Source organism: Oncorhynchus tshawytscha, linkage group LG30 (genome assembly GCF_018296145.1).
Source record: "Oncorhynchus tshawytscha isolate Ot180627B linkage group LG30, Otsh_v2.0, whole genome shotgun sequence".
Taxonomy (NCBI): Eukaryota; Metazoa; Chordata; class Actinopteri; order Salmoniformes; family Salmonidae; genus Oncorhynchus; species Oncorhynchus tshawytscha.
This window is the reverse complement of record NC_056458.1, coordinates 43,222,970-43,243,160: the sequence shown is the minus strand read 5'-3', so window position 1 is coordinate 43,243,160 and position 20,191 is coordinate 43,222,970. Positions and strand designations below refer to the sequence as shown.

Here is a 20,191-nt window from a genome sequence, read left to right as displayed (position 1 = left end):
TAGGGCCTGGTCTGGGTGGAGCAGTATGTCCTGCGTCTCAGGGATTAGGGCCTGGTCCGGGGGGAGCAGTATGTCCTGCGTCTCAGGGATTAGGGCCTGGTCCGGGGGAGCAGTATGTCCTGTGTCTCCAACTCGTTGAAGTAGAAATCTTCATATAAATCAAGGTTAGTGATCGCTGTTCTGATGTCCAGAAGCTATTTTTGGCAGTAATAAATAAATAAATAAATAGCAGAATTAGTCAGGAGCCCATAAAACAGCTGTGCCATTCTCATACCAATAATGTCTGTGCTTGATTGAGCCTGTTGCAATGAAACCAATAGAAACATCCTGCTCACCTTAAACTCAAGGAAGGCTAAAGTAAAGTATTTGAAAGATTTCCAATAGTGTTTGAACCCAGGTCTGCTACCTTGGGACATTACTAAAACATTGTCTGCCCCCACCTCTCTCTTTCTATGCACTGCCACTGTGCATCTATAGGTCGGAGACTGTCAAGGAATAGCCGCACCAGAGGAGAACCTGCCAGTTCCCCCAGTGTCTGCAGCAGGAACACCCCAGTGAAAGAACCCATGTGAGAGGACTTAAGACACCATGCAGATCCACAGAACTATGAAGCTCCTACAGACATATAGGGTGATCCAAACATACAGTTGAACTCGGAAGTTTACATACACTTAGGTTGGAGTCATTAAAACTCGTTTTTCAACCTCTCCACAAATTTCTTGTTAACAAACTATAGTTTTGGCATCTACTTTGTGCATGACACAAGTAATTTTCCCAACAATGGTTTACAGACAGATTATTTCACTTATAATTCACTATATCACAATTCCAGTGGTTCAGACTGTGCCTTTAAACAGCTTGGGAAATGATGTCATGGCTTTAGAAGCTTCTGATAGGCTAATTGACATCATTTGAGTCAATTGGAGGTGTACCTGTGGATGTATTTCATACAATCATACACTGGATTTAATTTATTTTCAATAAATTATGAATTATGTGAACTTGCCTAAAACATGTGCAAGTCTGTGTGCAATATTTGGAAGGGTAAAACAGAAGAACACTGACCCTCTGCTTATCCGAGCGCAAAGGAAACAGCTGTCAGTAGTTGTGAAGGAGAGGAAGTCATGTGACCAGGCGATTTGATTTGAGTTTATTAAAGACCTGACACATGAGAGTGAGAAAGTGACAAAACCCGATCATGGAGACTCGGTGCATTTCAGGCTGGTTTCTCCTCTGTCTACTTTCAGGTTAGTGATGCTCGATATATCTATTTTAGCCTGGTTAATAAGTAAATGAATAGGATTTAAAATCAAATTCAGTTCTCACTACTTCTTCTCTCTCATTTTCAGTCAGTGAATGCAGTCAAATCATTGGTATTGAGGGTCAGAATATCACTCTGCCATTTAAATATGATGCCAAATCTCATGGTCTACAACACATTTGCTGGGGGAAAGGAATCATCCCGAGCTCTGGTGGTTGTGACAATGAAATAATCTCAACTGATGGGTCTGAAGTGACACGTAGATCGTCAGTTAGGTATCAGTTATTGGGTGAGCTGAAGACGGGGGACGTCACTCTAACCATCTCCAATATCACAGAGAAAGACTCTGGAACGTATGGATGTCGAGTGCAGTACGTTGGATTGTTCAACGATGAGAAATATCATGTCAGCTTGACCATTGAGAAAGGTAAAGAACGCACGACAGGCCAGGACATAACTTGATGCTTATCGGATGAGAATTGTGAGCCTCTACTAAAGGGATGGTATGATTTCACAACATGTATACTTGTTCAAGCTGAGCAGTTAGTATGTTTTTACTGTCTGAGTTCAGCACGTGTTCCGACAACATCCCAGACATCTGCCAATATGACCATAACCCCACAGACCATGGACGACCACGGTACGGAACAGGGCCTACCGAATAACGTCATGTCAGTCCATAGAAGTCTTATTTATTTTATAGATATATTTTTTTTTTATTGCAGTATTCTTCTTACATGTGAAAACATACTTTTACTTCCTCATTGTGTAGGTCCTGTGACCACAATATCCACTGAGTATTCATCCACGCTATATTACAGCGAATCAAAATCAGTAAGCTTGACAACATACTGCAATTCCTGCAACAAACAAAAAATCTGAAACACTGCTGTGAGATGCCGTTTTTAATTGATATGAATCTGTGATGTCTACAGGAGACGAGAGGCCACAACCTGGCTGTGATCCTGGGGTCCATTCTGCTTGTTCTGACAGGGGTGGGGATTGTGTCTGTACTCGTCATGAGTAAGTACACACTATCTATACCATTGCCTGTATAATAAGAACGAATTCTCTCGGTGAACATCTTACCGATGTAATTGCAGGAAAACGATGGGAAAGAGTTGCCATGGGACTCCAAATGTAAGTAGACTGTTATCATGACTACTATAACTCTTCCAACTGATACAGTAGTTGAATCACCATGATATGCCAAGAGAATGACTGAATCACTGTGAAATATCTATGATGGGACATGTAGGCCTAATTAGCAAAACCATTAGGTCTATGGTAAATGTCTGTGAGGTAATATTGTAATTATGACTAATGAGACCCAAGACTACAACAGATTGAGGAAGTGACCCAAGACCACAACTGACTGAGGAAGTGAAACAATAAGGAGGCTTTAGTGGCTGGAATAGTGGAGAACAATTGGAGGTTTACTCAGTAGCAGTGCAAATAACATGGTACAGCTATATGGACACTCAATCATTATGGTACTTTTTAAATGGTAAGTTTACAAACATGTATAATGATAAATAGAATTGAAATGTGTATCTCATTATTGCAAATGGTGAAATAAGTATAGCCAGTTATAAGTGTAATGGCTTAGCAGATAATAAGACAAGATGATCAGTGATCAATCACCGTCATGCACTTAAGGAAATCACAAATATCATAGATATATTGGAACTAGCAGATAAATGGAGGCTTAAACATTCTGATCTAGTGAGATATACAGTACCAGTCAAAAGTTTGGACACACCTACTCATTCCAGGGTTTTTCTTTTTTTGTACTATTTTCTACATTGTATAATAATAGTGAAGACATTAAAGCTATGAAATAACACATATGGAATCATGTAGTAACCAAAAAAGTGTTATATATTTTATATTTGAGATTCTACAAAGTAGCCACCCTTTGCCTTGACAGTTTTGCACACTCTTGGCATTCTCTCAACCAGCTTCATGGGGTAGTCACCTGGAATGCATTTCAATTTGATTTATTTTTCCTTTATTTAACTAGGCATGTCAGTTAAGAACAAATTATTATTTTAAATTATGGCTTAGGGACAGTGGGTTAACTGCCTTGTTCAGGGGAAAATGACAGATTTTTAACTTGTCAGCTCAGGGACTCAATCTTGCAACCTTTCAGTTACTAGTCCAATGTTCTAACCACTAGGCTACCTGCCAATTAACAGATGTGCCTTGTTAAAAGTTCATTTGTGGAATTTCTTTCCTTAATGCGTTTGAGCCAATCAGTTGTGTTATACAGGGTGGTATACAGAAGACAGCCCTATTTGATAAAAGACCAAATATTATGGCAAGAACCGCTTAAATAAACTTAGAGAAACAACAGGCAACCATTATGTTGAGACATGAAGGTCAGTCAATGCGGAAAATTTTAAAAACCTTGAACGTTTCTTCAAGTGCAGTCGCAAAAACCATCAAGCGCTATGATGAAACTGGCTCTCATGAGGCCTGCCACATGAAAAGAAGACCCAGAGTTACCTCTGCTGCAGAGGATAAGTTCATTCGAGATACCAACCTCAGAAATCGGCAATTAACTGCACCTCAAATTGCACCTCCCAGATTTCAAGTAACAGACACATTTCAACATCAACTGTTCAGAGGAGACTGTGTGAATCAGGCCTTCATGGTCAAATTGCTGCAAAGAAACCACTACTAAAGGACACCAATAATAAGAAGAGACTTGCTTGGGCAAAGAAACACGAGCCATGGACATTAGACCGGTGGAAATCTGTTCTTTGGTCTGATGAGATTTTGGTTTCCAACCGCCGTGTCTTTGTGAGACGGAGAGTAGGTGAACGGATGATCTTTGCATGTGTGGTTACCCCCGTGAAGCATGGAGGAGGAGGTGGGGGTGCTTTGCTGGTGACACTCTGTGATTTATTTATAATTCAAGGCACACTTTACCGGCATGGCCACTTCAGCATTCTGCAGCAATACACCATCCCATCTGGTTTGCGCTTAGTGAGACTATCATTTGTTTTTCAACAGGACAATGACCCAACACACTTCCAGGCTGTGTAAGGGCTATTTGACCAAGCAACAGAGTGATGGAGTGTTGCATCAGATGACCTGACCTCCACAATCACCTGACCTCAACCCAATTGAGATGGCTTGGGATGAGTTGGACTGCAGAGTGCAGGAAAAGCAGCCAACAAGTGCTCAGCATATGTGGGAACACCTTCAAGACAGTTGGAAAAGCATTCCAGGTGAAGCTGATTGAGAGAATGCCAAGAGTGTGAAAAGCTGTCATCAAGGCAAAGGGTGGCTAGTTTGAAGAATCTCGTTTAACACTTTTTTTGGTTACTACATGACTCCATATGTGTTATTTCATAGTTTTGCTGTCTTCACTATTATTTTACAATGTACAAAAAAGTTTAAAAAATAAAGAAAAACCCTTGAATGAGTAGGTGTGGCCAAATTTTGGACTGGTACTGTATAGATTTTCTCGCTGTGTTGATAGATGACAGAATGCGGTCAGACCATCAAATAATTGGCATATACAGTGGTTTCTGTAGCTCAGTAGTTTGGACATACAGTGCATTCAGAAAGTATTCAGACCCCTTGACTTTTCCACATTTTGTTATGTTACAGCCTTATTGTAAAATGGATTAGATAAAAATGTGACTCACAAATCTACACACAGTACCCCAATTTTTTGCTAATGTATTAAAAACAGAAATACCTTATTTACATAAGTATTCAGACCTTTTGATATGAGACTTGAAATTGAGCTCAGGTGAATCCTGTTTCCATTGATCATCCTTGAGATGTTTCTACAACTTTATTTGAGTCCAGCTGTGGTAAATTCAATTGATTGGACATGATTTGGACAGGCACACACCTGTCTATATAAGTTCCCACAGTTGACATTGCATATCAGACCAATAACCAAGCCATGACATCAAAGGAATTGTCCGTAGAGTGCCGAGACATGATTGTGTTCGAGGCACAGATCTGGGGAAGAGTACCTGCAGCATTGAAGGTCTCAAAGAACACAGCGACCTCCATCATTCTTAAATGGAAGAAGTTTGGAACTACCAGGACTCTTCCTAGAGCTGGCCACCAGAGCAATCGGGGGAGAAAGGCCTTGGTCAGGGATGTGACCAAGAACCCGATGGTCACTTTGCCAGAGCCAAGCTTGTAGTGTCATGCCCAAGAAGATATGAGGACGTAATCGCTGCCAAAGGTGCTTCAACAAAGTACTGAGCCAATGGTCTGAGTACTTATGCAAATGTGATTTTTCTGTATTTTTTTTTTTCTATTTGTAAAAATGTCTAAAAACCTGTTTTTGCTTTGTCATTATGCGGTATTGTATGTAGATTGATGAGGGGGGGGAAAAAACGATTTGATCAATGTTAGAACAAGGCTGTAACAAAATGATGAAAAAGTAAAAGGGTCTGAATACTTTGCAAATGCACTGTACATTATTCTTACATCATTTCCACGTGGGCGAGGAATTTGGAAATGTAATCAAAACCTATTGGGTGACAAGTTTTTTTTTTTAACCAGGACAGAATTAATTTATAAAACAGACTTTTTCTGTCATAACATACGTACAGCAGATCACTTATTGTAATTAAAATAAATGGAGGAACTTATTCAAGAAAGATCAACTGGATATTGGGAAAAATGCACCAAATTGTTTTTTAATCTTCAGCATAGAAATGCTACCAAAAATAATTGACTGAAACTAATTTACTGAAACTTACAAATAAGTCACCCATAACTCACCAAACAATCATTTGAAAGAGGAAGCAAAGTACTTTAAGCACATGTTTTCGTTTCAGTCTCCTCCATCTCCACTAACCAAAGTTAATTGTAAGGATTTATTCTCTGTGAATAATGTCAGATGAAACGCTGTACAGAAAGACTCATGTGAAAGACAAATTACAGAGGATGAACTTGATGCAATTAAAGTCTGGGAAAACTCCAGGGCTGGATGGTACACCAGTTGAAGTACACCAGTTGAAGTACACCAGTTGAAGTATACCAAACCTTTATTGATGTACTCAGATGACCATTATTATGTTTTAACCACTCCTGTACAAATGGTAGATTATCAGATACTCAACAAGAATGTCTGCTTTCATTATTCCTGAAACGGGACCCAAGTGGTGAATACAAAGATCCAGTCCACATCACTATTTTTAAACAAGCCATTGAAATTTGGTTGCAATTTCATTTTAATCCACCAGAAAAGACAGAACAAAATGTTACAACAAATATTATAGTTAAACTCAAATATACTAACTGATTAAAAAAAACATTTTTTAAAAACTGTATAATCTTTGTAAATGATATCATAAATAGGAATGGTGGAGTTATGTCACACATGCAGCTAACAAAAATATATGGAAATGTCTGCTCTACCCAAAATTACAACCAACTAATTGCATCATTACCACAAAAATGGAAGAGGCAAGTGGAAGGGGGAGAGTATACCAGTTTAATTTAGGAGCCAAAACTTTGACAGCTGTACCATATAGAGTGAAAAATAGATGGGTAGAGATTTTCGATATACTGATTCCATGGCACATGGTTTATGAACTGATACCCAAAATGACGCCGGATTCTAGTTTTTGGTCACAGGTTCAGGAATGGCTGCTGGGTGATGTGAAAAGTCTTGGTCAATGGATCAATAGTATAATAATACTCTTACCTAAAAATGTGTTTCTTTACAATCTGAAGAAACTATGAGAATAGAAAGGTTCAGAACTTTAGTGAAACATCACAGCTGAAAAATATATGGGATTCTCAATACTGTACAAAACAAGTAGCCCTGTCCTAAATCAATACAATCAATACAAACTTTATTTGCTATGTCAGATTTTACACCAACACTCCAAAACTTTTCTCAGCATAAATTCAACTGGATCCGAAACTAAGCAGTATAATGTAGAAGGACAATACAGTATGTCAAGCTACAGCATCTCGCTTAGCTCTGCATTTATTGGTCTTTCCTTTGTCAGACCACAGCGCTCTGGCGGCTCAGTCCTGTACAGAAACTCAGTGTCCAGCTTGGGCCTGCACACTCGAGAGACTGCTGTAGAGAACGTCTATCAGATAGAGGACAACGAGAGAGACTACTATGAGGATATCTACTGACGGAGCACGGACACTTCGCCACCACGCTCACACTGTTAACATGTTGCATAGTGCAGTATAGTGCAGTAGTACAGTATAGTGCAGTAGTACAGTATAGTGCAGTAGTACAGTATAGTGCAATAGTGCAGTAGCTCTGTGTTACAAGGCTGAGGTTGACTTACAGGCTAATGATTCAGCTGGACAAGACAAAAGTCACTACAGAATCAGTAGTGTTTGCTGATAAGTGAACCAAACAGTTGATTTGTGTTATTGAAAGGTTTATTTAAAAAAAAGGGCCTTACTAAAATGGCTTCCTTTGTGTATTCAGCACTAACACTAGAAGCACAAGCATTTCCCTACACTCGCAATAACATCTGCTAACCATGTGCATGTCACCAATAACATCTGCTAACCATGTGCATGTCACCAATTACATCTGCTAACCATGTGCATGTCACCAATTACATCTGCTAGCCATGTGCATGTCACCAATAACATCTGCTAACCATGTGCATGTCACCAATAACATCTGCTAACCATGTGCATGTCACCAATAACATCTGCTAACCATGTGCATGTCACCAATAACATCTGCTAACCATGTGCATGTCACCAATAACATCTGCTAACCATGTGCATGTCACCAATAACATCTGCTAACCATGTGCATGTCACCAATAATATCTGCTAACCATGTGCATGTCACCAATAACATCTGCTAACCATGTGCATGTCACCAATTACATTTCATTGGATTTGTTAACAGTGTATGTTTCAATTGATTATGATGACCAGATAATTTTTTTATGTAATAGCCTAAAAGTCACCAAAATAAAAATGGCATCAGCTTTAATGCCTGATGAAATGAAAAGCAATGACTTAGCAGAAAGTGTGCTATGGTTTTCTATCCCCTCCATGTCCTCTAACCAGGACATTTAGCTACACCCATCTGCAACATCACCCAGGCATACAAAGGCAGTGAAAAGTCACACATAATCGCGACATTCTTCGGAAAATGGTCTTCTTTACCCAATTTTGGGGTATATTGTCTTGTTAAAACCCAATCTGTTGCATGATAATAAAAATTCTAACTTGAAATTCTAATGTGTCTAATTATTCATTGGCTACACAATTGTTGTTCCACTAATACATTGTTAAAAACTACTAAAAGCCTTACAACATCAATTTAAGGATTTTGGGACCTTTGGCTACGGGTTAGCTTTTAAAAACACATTGTGTACCCTGGGAGATGAGCCTCCTAAATCATCAGTTTGTTTACTCTGGTATATGCAGATGAAAATTCCGTCAACAATGGGCCTTTTCTTCGCTCCCGGCCCTGCCATAGGAGGAGGTTAGCAGAGGGGTCACAGTGGCTGTGGCTGTCCTGCCTGGAGATGTCACCAGCAGTGGCCCCCACGAGAACACAGCTGCCCATTCAGATGCCCTGTCTCTGAGCCACCCTGCCCATTCCCAGCACACACCCTCCACTCCTACACACTGGATACACAAGATGGCTGCTAGTTCTGGACCGTTTTCCCCCCGTCGTTGGATCTTCGTCCTCCTAACATTTTCAGGCAAGGAAACGTTATCTAAAACAAGTACAAATAATTGGAGTTTAGGCTGTTGAATGATTGGGTACATGGGTGTAGTTCGAGTTGGATGCCCCGCCCCCACAATCTGACTAACACCACAGAAACAGCCTCACTCTTTGTGTGTCCTTTGTTTACTACTAGAGTGACACGGGTCTCCAACGGCTTTGTTCTAGACAGGTTGGCAGCTTTGGCCTTGGCTGGAGGTGTACTGTCCGCAGCTACATTGAGTAGGTCTAACTGTTCAATGTTCACAGCTACATTGAGTAGGTCTAACTGTTCACAGCTACATTGAGTAGGTCTAACTGTTCACAGCTACATTGAGTAGGTCTAACTGTTCACAGCTACATTGAGTAGGTCTAACTGTTCAATGTTCACAGCTACATTGAGTAGGTCTAACTGTTCAATGTTCACAGCTACATTGAGTAGGTCTAACTGTTCACAGCTACATTGAGTAGGTCTAACTGTTCACAGCTACATTGAGTAGGTCTAACTGTTCACAGCTACATTGAGTAGGTCTAACTGTTCACAGCTACATTGAGTAGGTCTAACTGTTCAACGTTCACAGCTACATTGAGTAGGTCTAACTGTTCACAGCTACATTGAGTAGGTCTAACTGTTCAATGTTCACAGCTACATTGAGTAGGTCTAACTGTTCACAGCTACATTGAGTAGGTCTAACTGTTCAATGTTCACAGCTACATTGAGTAGGTCTAACTGTTCACAGCTACATTGAGTAGGTCTAACTGTTCACAGCTACATTGAGTAGGTCTAACTGTTCACAGCTACATTGAGTAGGTCTAACTGTTCAATGTTCACAGCTACATTGAGTAGGTCTAACTGTTCACAGCTACATTGAGTAGGTCTAACTGTTCAACGTTCACAGCTACATTGAGTAGGTCTAACTGTTCACAGCTACATTGAGTAGGTCTAACTGTTCACAGCTACATTGAGTAGGTCTAACTGTTCACAGCTACATTGAGTAGGTCTAACTGTTCACAGCTACATTGAGTAGGTCTAACTGTTCACAGCTACATTGAGTAGGTCTAACTGTTCACAGCTACATTGAGTAGGTCTAACTGTTCACAGCTACATTGAGTAGGTCTAACTGTTCAATGTTCACAGCTACATTGAGTAGGTCTAACTGTTCACAGCTACATTGAGTAGGTCTAACTGTTCAACGTTCACAGCTACATTGAGTAGGTCTAACTGTTCACAGCTACATTGAGTAGGTCTAACTGTTCACAGCTACATTGAGTAGGTCTAACTGTTCACAGCTACATTGAGTACGTCTAACTGTTCACAGCTACATTGAGTAGGTCTAACTGTTCACAGCTACATTGAGTAGGTCTAACTGTTCACAGCTACATTGAGTAGGTCTAACTGTTCACAGCTACATTGAGTAGGTCTAACTGTTCACAGCTACATTGAGTAGGTCTAACTGTTCACAGCTACATTGAGTAGGTCTAACTGTTCAATGTTCACAGCTACATTGAGTAGGTCTAACTGTTCACAGCTACATTGAGTAGGTCTAACTGTTCACAGCTACATTGAGTAGGTCTAACTGTTCACAGCTACATTGAGTAGGTCTAACTGTTCACAGCTACATTGAGTAGGTCTAACTGTTCACAGCTACATTGAGTACGTCTAACTGTTCACAGCTACATTGAGTAGGTCTAACTGTTCACAGCTACATTGAGTAGGTCTAACTGTTCACAGCTACATTGAGTAGGTCTAACTGTTCACAGCTACATTGAGTAGGTCTAACTGTTCACAGCTACATTGAGTAGGTCTAACTGTTCAATGTTCACAGCTACATTGAGTAGGTCTAACTGTTCACAGCTACATTGAGTAGGTCTAACTGTTCACAGCTACATTGAGTAGGTCTAACTGTTCACAGCTACATTGAGTAGGTCTAACTGTTCACAGCTACATTGAGTAGGTCTAACTTCACAGCTACATTGATTAGGTCTAACTGTTCAATGTTCACAGCTACATTGAGTAGGTCTAACTGTTCACAGCTACATTGAGTAGGTCTAACTGTTCACAGCTACATTGAGTAGGTCTAACTTCACAGCTACATTGAGTAGGTCTAACTGTTCAATGTTCACAGCTACATTGAGTAGGTCTAACTGTTCACAGCTACATTGAGTAGGTCTAACTGTTCAATGTTCACAGCTACATTGAGTAGGTCTAACTGTTCACAGCTACATTGAGTAGGTTTAACTGTTCAATGTTCACAGCTACATTGAGTAGGTCTAACTGTTCAATGTTAGACATGGCAGTTTTCATACAATAATATGTTTTGGTGTTACTTTTGAGTTATTTGATATGGCTGTGTATTAGTTTTTCCATACCTACATAGGCCTACTGTTTCGAAGACTACCATACTTTTACTATAATTATAGCAACCGAATTGAGATGCGTAGCAAGCTACAAAATATAGCCCTTTGATCAAAACTTGAGGCAAAATTGAGAAAGTTTCGTGGTTGACCTTGGGATGTTGTTAAGATGTGTACGGAACCTTTGGAAGGAGGAAATAGCCTTGTCATACCTGTGTTTATTTCCCCCTGCTCAACAGCCAGGTGTTCAGTGTCAGCATTCAAGGTGATGGAAGGTGCTACTGCAACATTGTCCTGTCAATATTCAGTGAGCCGTTTGGGTTTGAGCCGCGTGTGCTGGGGACGAGAATGTGGCACGTTCTGGTGCAACAACATCCTCGCGCAGACAGACAAACATGGCGTCATCTCCAAGGTGTCGGACAGGTACAGACTGGCAGGTGATGTCCTCGCGGGAGAAATGGACCTGGGAATTCTCGACGTCAAGCGGACAGACAGTGGGCCATACTGTTGCAGAGTGGACATAGATGGCATTTTCAACGACAAAAAAATTATTCAAAACTTAAGGGTCATGAAAGGTAATTTGTGGCGAGATATAATTTATTTTCACTACTCTACACTCTTGGGCAACAATGGGAATCAATTAACTTAGTCTTTCTAGCTTTCTCGTCCACAAAAAAAACACGCCGGCCCTATTTGTTGTATGGCACGTAATTAACTCAAAACTGGCCCATAATGCAATTCACTCTCCCAAAATGTATGTTTTGAATTTGTGAATTGTTTTCTTAGCTCCAGTGACCGTTTTGCCAACAAGCACCACTGTACATGTTACAGAAGCTCCTCCCACCACAGGTGAGTCAGTGTATAATAGAGAAAGGGGTGAACTCATGGGATCCTGATGTATGTGAGATGCGTATTTCCTATCAAAGATATACAATAAATAGATCAAAGACATACAATAAATAGATAGTATTAATCTCATGTGAACCCTAAAGGAACCTAGGCCTGACCTCCTAACCTCTTGGGTTGTGTTGACGGTCGTAATGATGATTCATGTGTGGTTAAAAATTGAGAAATCCTAACTAGATGGGAATGAAAACGGACTATCACCCTTCATTCACACTCCCAGTGTTATGACATCAATGATCAAACTCCCTGGAACTCGCCTCGCAAAGTTGCTCAATGTGCTTACAAATCAAATGGAGAAAAAAATGACGTTAACAGTTCCTTACATGCCTTACAAACTTTCATTTTCAAAATGAGGACACTTCCCTCTCAGAGAATAGTTTCAGACCAAGATTCTAACTCGTTTTCTATGGCTGTTTAATCACAAAGAGCCTCAAACATTTTAAACACATGTTTTATACTATGCAGTATTATCTTGAATCACATTGCGCTGCTCAGTGCAATGCAGTCCTCAGTGTATTTCATCGGAAACCACAAACAAAGGGATGGGGCAAGTGTTGAAATGACAGTTTTCATTTCGAGAGAATCAAGCAGCAGTGGTTGATGATGTCTCAGGGGTGATTGGATGTCAGAATGTCCTGCCAAGTGAGAGATTTACCATCCTTCCACATCTTCATTGTGAGGTGTCTCCTTTTCTAGAACACTGGAGAGCTGTTGAATCATCACATCTAGCCATTCCAAGACAGAACACCAGTCTTTTCCCTTCGCAAACACTTGTGAGTATTTTATATACTACTATATAGTATCGCCACTGGCATATAACCGAACATTACTCACCATATGAAAGCCTAACAAATACCTCCAAGAGTTTAACCCTGCTTCTTCTCTCTGTGCTCTGTAACCAGATGGAGGAGCCTCTTCCCAGCTTCTCTCTCCAGATCAACATCCCAGTGCTCTCTCTCTCCCTCAGTCTGCTCCTACTTATAATGGGGGCCTTGGTCATATTGGGGTTTAAACGTATGTAACTGCAAACTCACATCCTCTGTCGAGAAAAGCCCAGTGTGGTAATGCTCACGTATTCAGACATCTTGCTGTGATGTGAAATGTTTGCCCATTTAGCAGTGTATTACCACTAACTAATTAAGAGTAAGTATTTCATTGTAGTGTTTACAATGTGCTGAATATGCTGTATCCTCCTATGCATATTGACGAATAAACTTTGATTTGAGTTGATTTCAACTATTTCTTTTCTTTTCTAGGAGGGATTCACAGAAGAGGTTTAAAGACAGGCTGGTAAGCAAACACATGATAAAGCAACGACTGACATGTAAACATATAATTGAACACAAAACTATTTTTTTTTTAAATTACGAAGACAAATTTGACATATAAATGAACGAAGAATGTATAGGCTTCAATTAGTCCAATTACTTATCATTGATTAGGAATGATCAATGCGTGATGATGTTGTGTCCCTCTAGTTTGTCAGCCAAAGAGCCGCCTCACATCATCTATGAGATCCGCATGAGGAGACCTGTGGAGGAGAACATCTATACTCTGGACTAGGGTGGAAGAGCCAGAGCACTGATCTGTCCAATAGACGGCTGTTAACATGATAGTGAGGACAGCCAGACTGATTTCTGTTTTGTCACAGTGGGTGTGTCCCATAAGGCACCCTGTTCCCTATATATTGTATGACCAGGTAGCTGGGAATAGGGAACAGGGTGCCTTATGGGACACACCCACACTGTGACGCACAGACATCAGTCTGAGTGTCCTCACTATCTTTTTGACAGCCATCTATCTATTGGATGGATCACTGTTGCCTGACAGCTGCTGTCAGAATGATCACCTCTCTCAGAGGCTCTACATTCACTTATGGTATCTATGGGAGTTCCCCCCCGCCCCTATGTAAAATGGATTCACTTTTCTATATATTGTGATTATGTAGTGGTGTGATGTTTTTTAGATGCACAGTATTGGTTGTTATCACAAGCGGTCTAACTTATGCCTCTTTCTAATAAAACAAAAACGACCTAAAAGTAAAAACCCAACAAGCCATTTTGTTCATGATTCAACATTTTAGGCACGACTGAATGCATTTAACCGAAATGTGTCTTCCGTATTTAACCCAACCCCTCTGAATCAAAGAGGTGAGGGGGGGAGGGGCTTCCTTAACGATGTCATCGGCGCCTGGGGAACAGTTTTTGTTTGGAGTTTACTAGCTTGCTCAAGGGCAGAACGTAAGATTTTTCCACCTTGGCAGATTTCTCTCAGCCTTTCGGTTACTGGCCCAACGCTCTTAATCACTAGGTTACCTGCCACCCCTATTATTACTCACCTGTGAAAACAGAGTACAAAGATCCTTCAGTCGTCTCTTTTTATAACAAAGGCAGAAGCATAATGAGAGAGGGAAATGTGATGTATGTGATTCTCCTGATAGATTCTGTTTCATAGCCACTTATTTTAAAGATAAATCAATGGTCTCCTTTATGAGTTTTATACATGTTTTATGATGACAGTGGTAGTAAATTCTTGATCGGCATGATTTAGTGTCAGGAGTCAGGACATGACTAAATGCAATGCAATATTATTTCTGCCCACATGATGGCAGCACTGTCTTAACTGAGCGTTTGGTAGGCTATCAATGTTCGTGCAAGTTTGTCTCACAGTCAAATTTATGTCAAAACTGAAGGATTTGTGTCACCCTGGGGATATTTTTCTTAGCTGTACACAAGTTTTTGTGTGTGTTTTTTTACATTCCCACATGCTTCCTTTTGCCTTGAACATGAAATCTCCTGAAGTCACTTCTGTTAAACTTCTGTATGACAGTTTTTTATTTAACTAGGCAAGTAAGTTAAGAACAAATTCTTATTTTCAATGATGGCCTCAGGACAGTGGGTTAACTGCCTTGTTCAGGGGCAGAACGACAGATTTGTACCTTGTCAGCTCAGGGATTTGAACTTTCAACCTTTCGGTCCAATGCTCTAACCACTAGGCTACCCTGCAGCCCCTATCAGTTGAGGATACTCACCCAATTTTTTAGGATTCATTGTTGAATCTATAATGTTTGCCAGATCTGGCTACTATCATCCAGTTCATTTCCACTGCACACACACTGGTTGAATCAACGTTGTCCCGCACTTATTTTCAATTAAATTACATTGAACCAATGTGGAATAGACATTGAATCGACATCTGTGCTCCAGTGGGTTGTGATTGTGACAGCCATACCGACCAATTCAACTCCTGTCTGGATGTGTCAGATCAGAGTGAGCTCAAAAGCCTCAGTGGCAAACTATATGAATTATGTGAATCAAAAACATTGCTCCTCAGATTCATTCGCAGAAACACAGTCATGTACTGGAAGGAGATCAGGCAGCCAGGCCTCCTGGGCATCAGGCTGCCAGGTGGGCAGCAGCCGCCACTGAGAGATGGGAGATAAATCAACGCTCAACCATGGAACCACATGAAGGGAAGTGGGGAATCAACCATGGAATCACATGAAGGGAAGTGGGGAATCAACCATGGAATCACATGAAGGGAAGTGGAGAATCAACCATGGAATCAGATGAAGGGAAGTGGAGAATCAACCATGGAATCACATGAAGGGAAGTGGAGAATCAACCATGGAATCAGATGAAGGGAAGTGGGGAATCAACCTTGGAATCACATGAAGGGAAGTGGAGAATCAACTATGGAATCACATGAAGGGAAGTGGGGAATCAACCTTGGAATCACATGAAGGGAAGTGGAGAATCAACTATGGAATCACATGAAGGGAAGTGGAGAATCAACCATGGAATCACATGAAGGGAAGTGGAGAATCAACCATGGAATCACATGAAGGGAAGTGGGGAATCAACCATGGAATCACATGAAGGGAAGTGGGGAATCAACCTTGGAATCACATGAAGGGAAGTGGGGAATCAGATGAAGGGAAGTGGAGAATCAACTATGGAATCACATGAAGGGAAGTGGGGAATCAACCATGGAATCACATGAAGGGAAGTGGAGAATCACATGAAGAGAAGTGGGGAATCAACCATGGAAGCACATGAAGGGAAGTGGAGAATCAACTATGGAATCACATGAAGGGAAGTGGGGAATCAACCATGGAATCACATGAAGGGAAGTGGAGAATCACATGAAGAGAAGTGGAGAATCAACCATGGAATCACATGAAGGGAAGTGGGGAACAGGGACAGGATGTGCCACACAACTAGTCTGGGCCCCATTGGAGAAAGGGAGCCTGGCCACAGGACTAGACAGACAGACAAACAGACACACATGCACATACACACACATGCACAGCAGCAGACACGCAAACACACACACACCCTGCCCAGCGAGGCCCAGAGGAGAAGCCAGATGTGACTTGGTAGCCCAGATGGGAGAGGCCTGGAGTCATTGGAGGCCAGGGAACAGATTGAAATTACAATTAAAATTGGGAGGGGACGATTAAAGAGACCATAAAAAAAGTAATTGACTCTCAAGTAACCGAAATGCCAGACCTGACATACTGAATACATTGACTACGTTACATACTGTACACAAGGAAGCAATGAAATTCTCAAATAGTCACATGAAAAGAATCATAAACATCAGCAGACAGCTGCATGGGGTTTCATTTCCTCTCCACGTGGATTTCACTTCCTCTTTAAAAATGAATGTCATAAGGATTTGTCAGTTATTTCAGTGTGATCAATTTGTCAATACCCTCTACTTTAATAAATCAGAACAAAGGATTAAATCTCTTTCATCTGCCGTCAAAGCAAAATCTCAGCATTAAAGCAGCACTGCTCTGTTCCTCTGAAGTGGTGGCTTTAAATGAGAGAGATTCAGCCGGGCAGTTTGTTGACTCATCATAAACAAACACATCAGGAACAGACACAACACAAAGGTCATCAGGAAGTAACATTGTGATTTAACAAGAGGAACGCAATGTTGTACAACACATAATAACGAACAAGTAGAGCTTTTGAGGCAGTCACAAATGCTACCACTGTGTCCCTCGGGAAGACAAACTGACAATAAGACTACATAATTATCTCTCCAACGCTTTAGGAAATCAGATGTCTCATGTGCTCTTTAACCTTTTAGCGGGCTAAGTCAGGGTCACACGTGTTACTTGGCGGTCTTAAACAAATCTACTTTTAAATAAAAGTATAGACCTCACACACATGGTTATGGTCTTTAAAAAAAAGAAGACACCTGTACCATGTCAGATATAGAGTTGAAATGTATTACATTTTGCCCTTGCATCCCAATATTACACTTTATATACGTCACAGAAGACTGAAATATAACAACACATTTTGACATAGAAACACAGTATTTTATGTGTTTAAAAAATAGTGTGATAGCGATAGCATATTAACTGACTGTCCCTATGAGGTGTTTGAGGGTGAGTTGTCCTCTCAAGACACACCAGGATAGATATCCGGATAGAGCACTTCCCTGAGATAACCCGACACCTGCCGGAGTGGAGCTAGGCCACAACCACCACACCGGTCTGTTCTGTTGCACCACTACATTGAGCTTTGTAACGTGTAGGTCACTGACCCAACTCTTCAGCATGGAAAAAGAGAATAACAGAAAGGTGTTTCTCTCTCTTCTCTTTCAAAAGCATACACTTGTTGACATACTTTTTAATGCAGAATTACAGTATTACACTTCATACTGTTATAACGTGTACACATCATTGAGCGATCAGATTGATCAAATAAATTAAGAGTTTCATTCCAAAATGCTACATATCTATTTTCAGAAATGTTTGTAAATTAGCATTTTACTGTTTAAGAACATAAGAAAGTGTTAATTAATTGTAGTCAGATCAGTGGAAATGTGGTTATCTGTTGTCTTACTCTGAGGTAATGTTTGATTCATATTGACCCTGACCTCTGACATGACCTCTGACCCTAGACAGCAGTTACTGCCTTCTTGCTTGGTACACCCACTAGAATACGTCTCCATGATCTTTTACCAAATAGGGCTATCTTCTGTCACAACACAACTGATTGGCTAAAATGCATTAAGAAGGAAAGAAATTCAACAAATGTACTTTTGACAAGGCACACCTGTTAATTGAAATGCATTCCAGGTGACTACCTCATGAAGCTGGTTGAGAGAATTCTAAGGGTGTCATCAAGGCAAAGGATGGCTACTCTGAAGAAGGAGCCACCCTTTGGCTACTATATATATATATATATAAAATATATTTTGATTTGTTTAACACTTTGTTGGTTACTACATGATTCCATATGTGTTATTTAATAGTTTTGATGTCTTCACTTATATTCTACAATGTAGAAAACAAGTAAAAAATAAAGAAAAACCCTTGAATGAGTTGGTGTTTTAAAACTTTTGACCTGTAGTGTATTGGTTCGGAATCTATTTCATGTTTTGTTGCAAAACGCTACATATCCGCCTCATTCTCAGATAAGTAAGTGGTACTGTCAGGTTTTACACAATCAAATGTGACAAATGTATATATATTTTTTAAGAACTGTGCAAATTATACATTTGTGACATTAATATTTGAAAAGGGGTTTTGACATTTTAGTCATTTAGTAGATGATGTTATCCAGAGCGTCTTAACAGGGGATTCATCTTCAGATAGTTAGGTGAGACAACCACATATCACAATTAAATCACATTTTATTGGTCACATACACATATTTAAAATATATTACTATAGCAGATTGTAGCGAAATGCTTGTGTTACTAGCTCCAACAGTGCGGTGATATCTAACAATACACAACGATACACACATCTAAAAGTAAAAGAATGGAATTAAGAAATATATAAATATTAGAATGAGCAATGTTGGAATGGCATTGACTAAAATACATTAGAATACAGTATATACATGTGAAATGAGTGAAGCAGTATATACAGAATACGAACATTCCAGCTAAACAATAGATATACACTGAGTATACAAACGTTAGGAACACCTTCCTAATATTGAGTTGCACCCCTCCCCTTTCGCCCTCAGAACAGCCTCAATTCATCAGGGCATGGACTCCACAAGGTGTCAAAAGCGTTCCACAGGGATGCTGGCCCATGTTGACTCCAAATGCTTCCCACAGTTGTGTCAAGTTGGCTGGATGTCCTTTGGGTGGTGGACCATTCTTGATACACACAGGAAACTGTTAAGCGTGGAAAAACCCAGCAGCGTTGCAGTTCTTGACAAACCTGTGTGCCTGGCACCTACTACAATATCCCATTCAAAGGCACTTAAATCTTTTGTCTTCCCCATTCAGCCTCTGAATGGCACACACACACACACAATCCATGTTTCAATTGTCTCAAGGCTTAAAAATCCTTCTTTAACCCGTCATCTACACTGATTGAAGGGGATTTAACAAGTGACATCAATAAGGGATCATAGCTTTCCCTGGATTCATCTGGTCAGTCTATATCATGGAACGAGCAGGTGTTCAAAATTCTTCGTATACTCGTTCTGCAGCAAAACCCATTTTAATACCCGTCCAAAATCTATTCATAAAAAATCTGAGAACTGTAATTTAAAAAATATATATTTTACACACACATGAAGGTACCCATAAACAATCTGATGATTGTCATCTGATGACAAATGGGATAAATTGGTGGATAGAGCATTTTGGAATGAAACTCTTCAAATGTAATATCATAGTGTAGCTCTAAGGTCAGAATAATGTTTTCACATCTTCCTCTGTTATATTTATGTGACTCGTTCCAATCTGTCTAAAACGTTTCACTAATCACTAATCACCTCATTTCAGGGTATTGTTGAGGCACTATTTGTGGAATAGCTGTCCACCAAACTATTTATGCCTGGATAATGTGTACTTTCCCCTTTGACAACAGCTGATCAGTGAACTCAAGTAGCTGAAGGCTTACCCACATCAACAGCCATCTTGGTGTGCAGTGACATTTTGGTGACTAGAAAAGCTGAATAACATACTTTGGGAGTAGAAAACATTGACAACAA

General features: G+C 40.2%; 1 protein-coding gene and 1 long non-coding RNA gene across 12 annotated transcripts; both read left to right on the top strand.

Moving 5' to 3' along the window:
• Positions 1-1,051: 1,051 nt before the first annotated feature.
• LOC112228269 (hepatitis A virus cellular receptor 2 homolog) lies at positions 1,052-14,275 on the top strand. The gene is made up of 11 exons (XM_024393446.2): positions 1,052-1,247; positions 1,350-1,688; positions 2,197-2,284; positions 2,365-2,401; positions 8,721-8,949; positions 11,546-11,881; positions 12,093-12,155; positions 12,909-12,985; positions 13,115-13,226; positions 13,469-13,502; positions 13,691-14,275. Exons 1-11 carry the CDS (start codon positions 1,199-1,201, stop codon positions 13,773-13,775), a joined length of 1,449 nt encoding a protein of 482 aa, XP_024249214.1. The 5' UTR covers positions 1,052-1,198; the 3' UTR covers positions 13,776-14,275.
• LOC112228270 lies at positions 8,958-11,538 on the top strand. 11 transcript variants are annotated; one of them, XR_006080404.1, is made up of 3 exons: positions 8,958-9,321; positions 9,394-10,906; positions 10,970-11,538. It is a non-coding gene; the product is annotated as an uncharacterized LOC112228270 (long non-coding RNA). The 11 variants fall into 11 exon arrangements; XR_006080410.1 differs by having other exon boundaries at positions 8,958-9,451; positions 9,575-10,906; XR_006080409.1 differs by having other exon boundaries at positions 8,958-9,509; positions 9,676-10,906.
• Positions 14,276-20,191: the final 5,916 nt, after the last annotated feature.

Bases quoted from the DNA above. Each gene is read 5' to 3' on its own strand.
- LOC112228269 (XM_024393446.2), top strand. From the start codon at position 1,199: ATGGAGACTCGGTGCATTTCAGGCTGGTTTCTCCTCTGTCTACTTTCA. The intron at 2,285-2,364 runs GTAAGTACACAC...ATGTAATTGCAG, and splicing joins TGTGTCTGTACTCGTCATGA to GAAAACGATGGGAAAGAGTT. The intron at 11,882-12,092 runs GTAATTTGTGGC...TTGTTTTCTTAG, and splicing joins AAACTTAAGGGTCATGAAAG to CTCCAGTGACCGTTTTGCCA.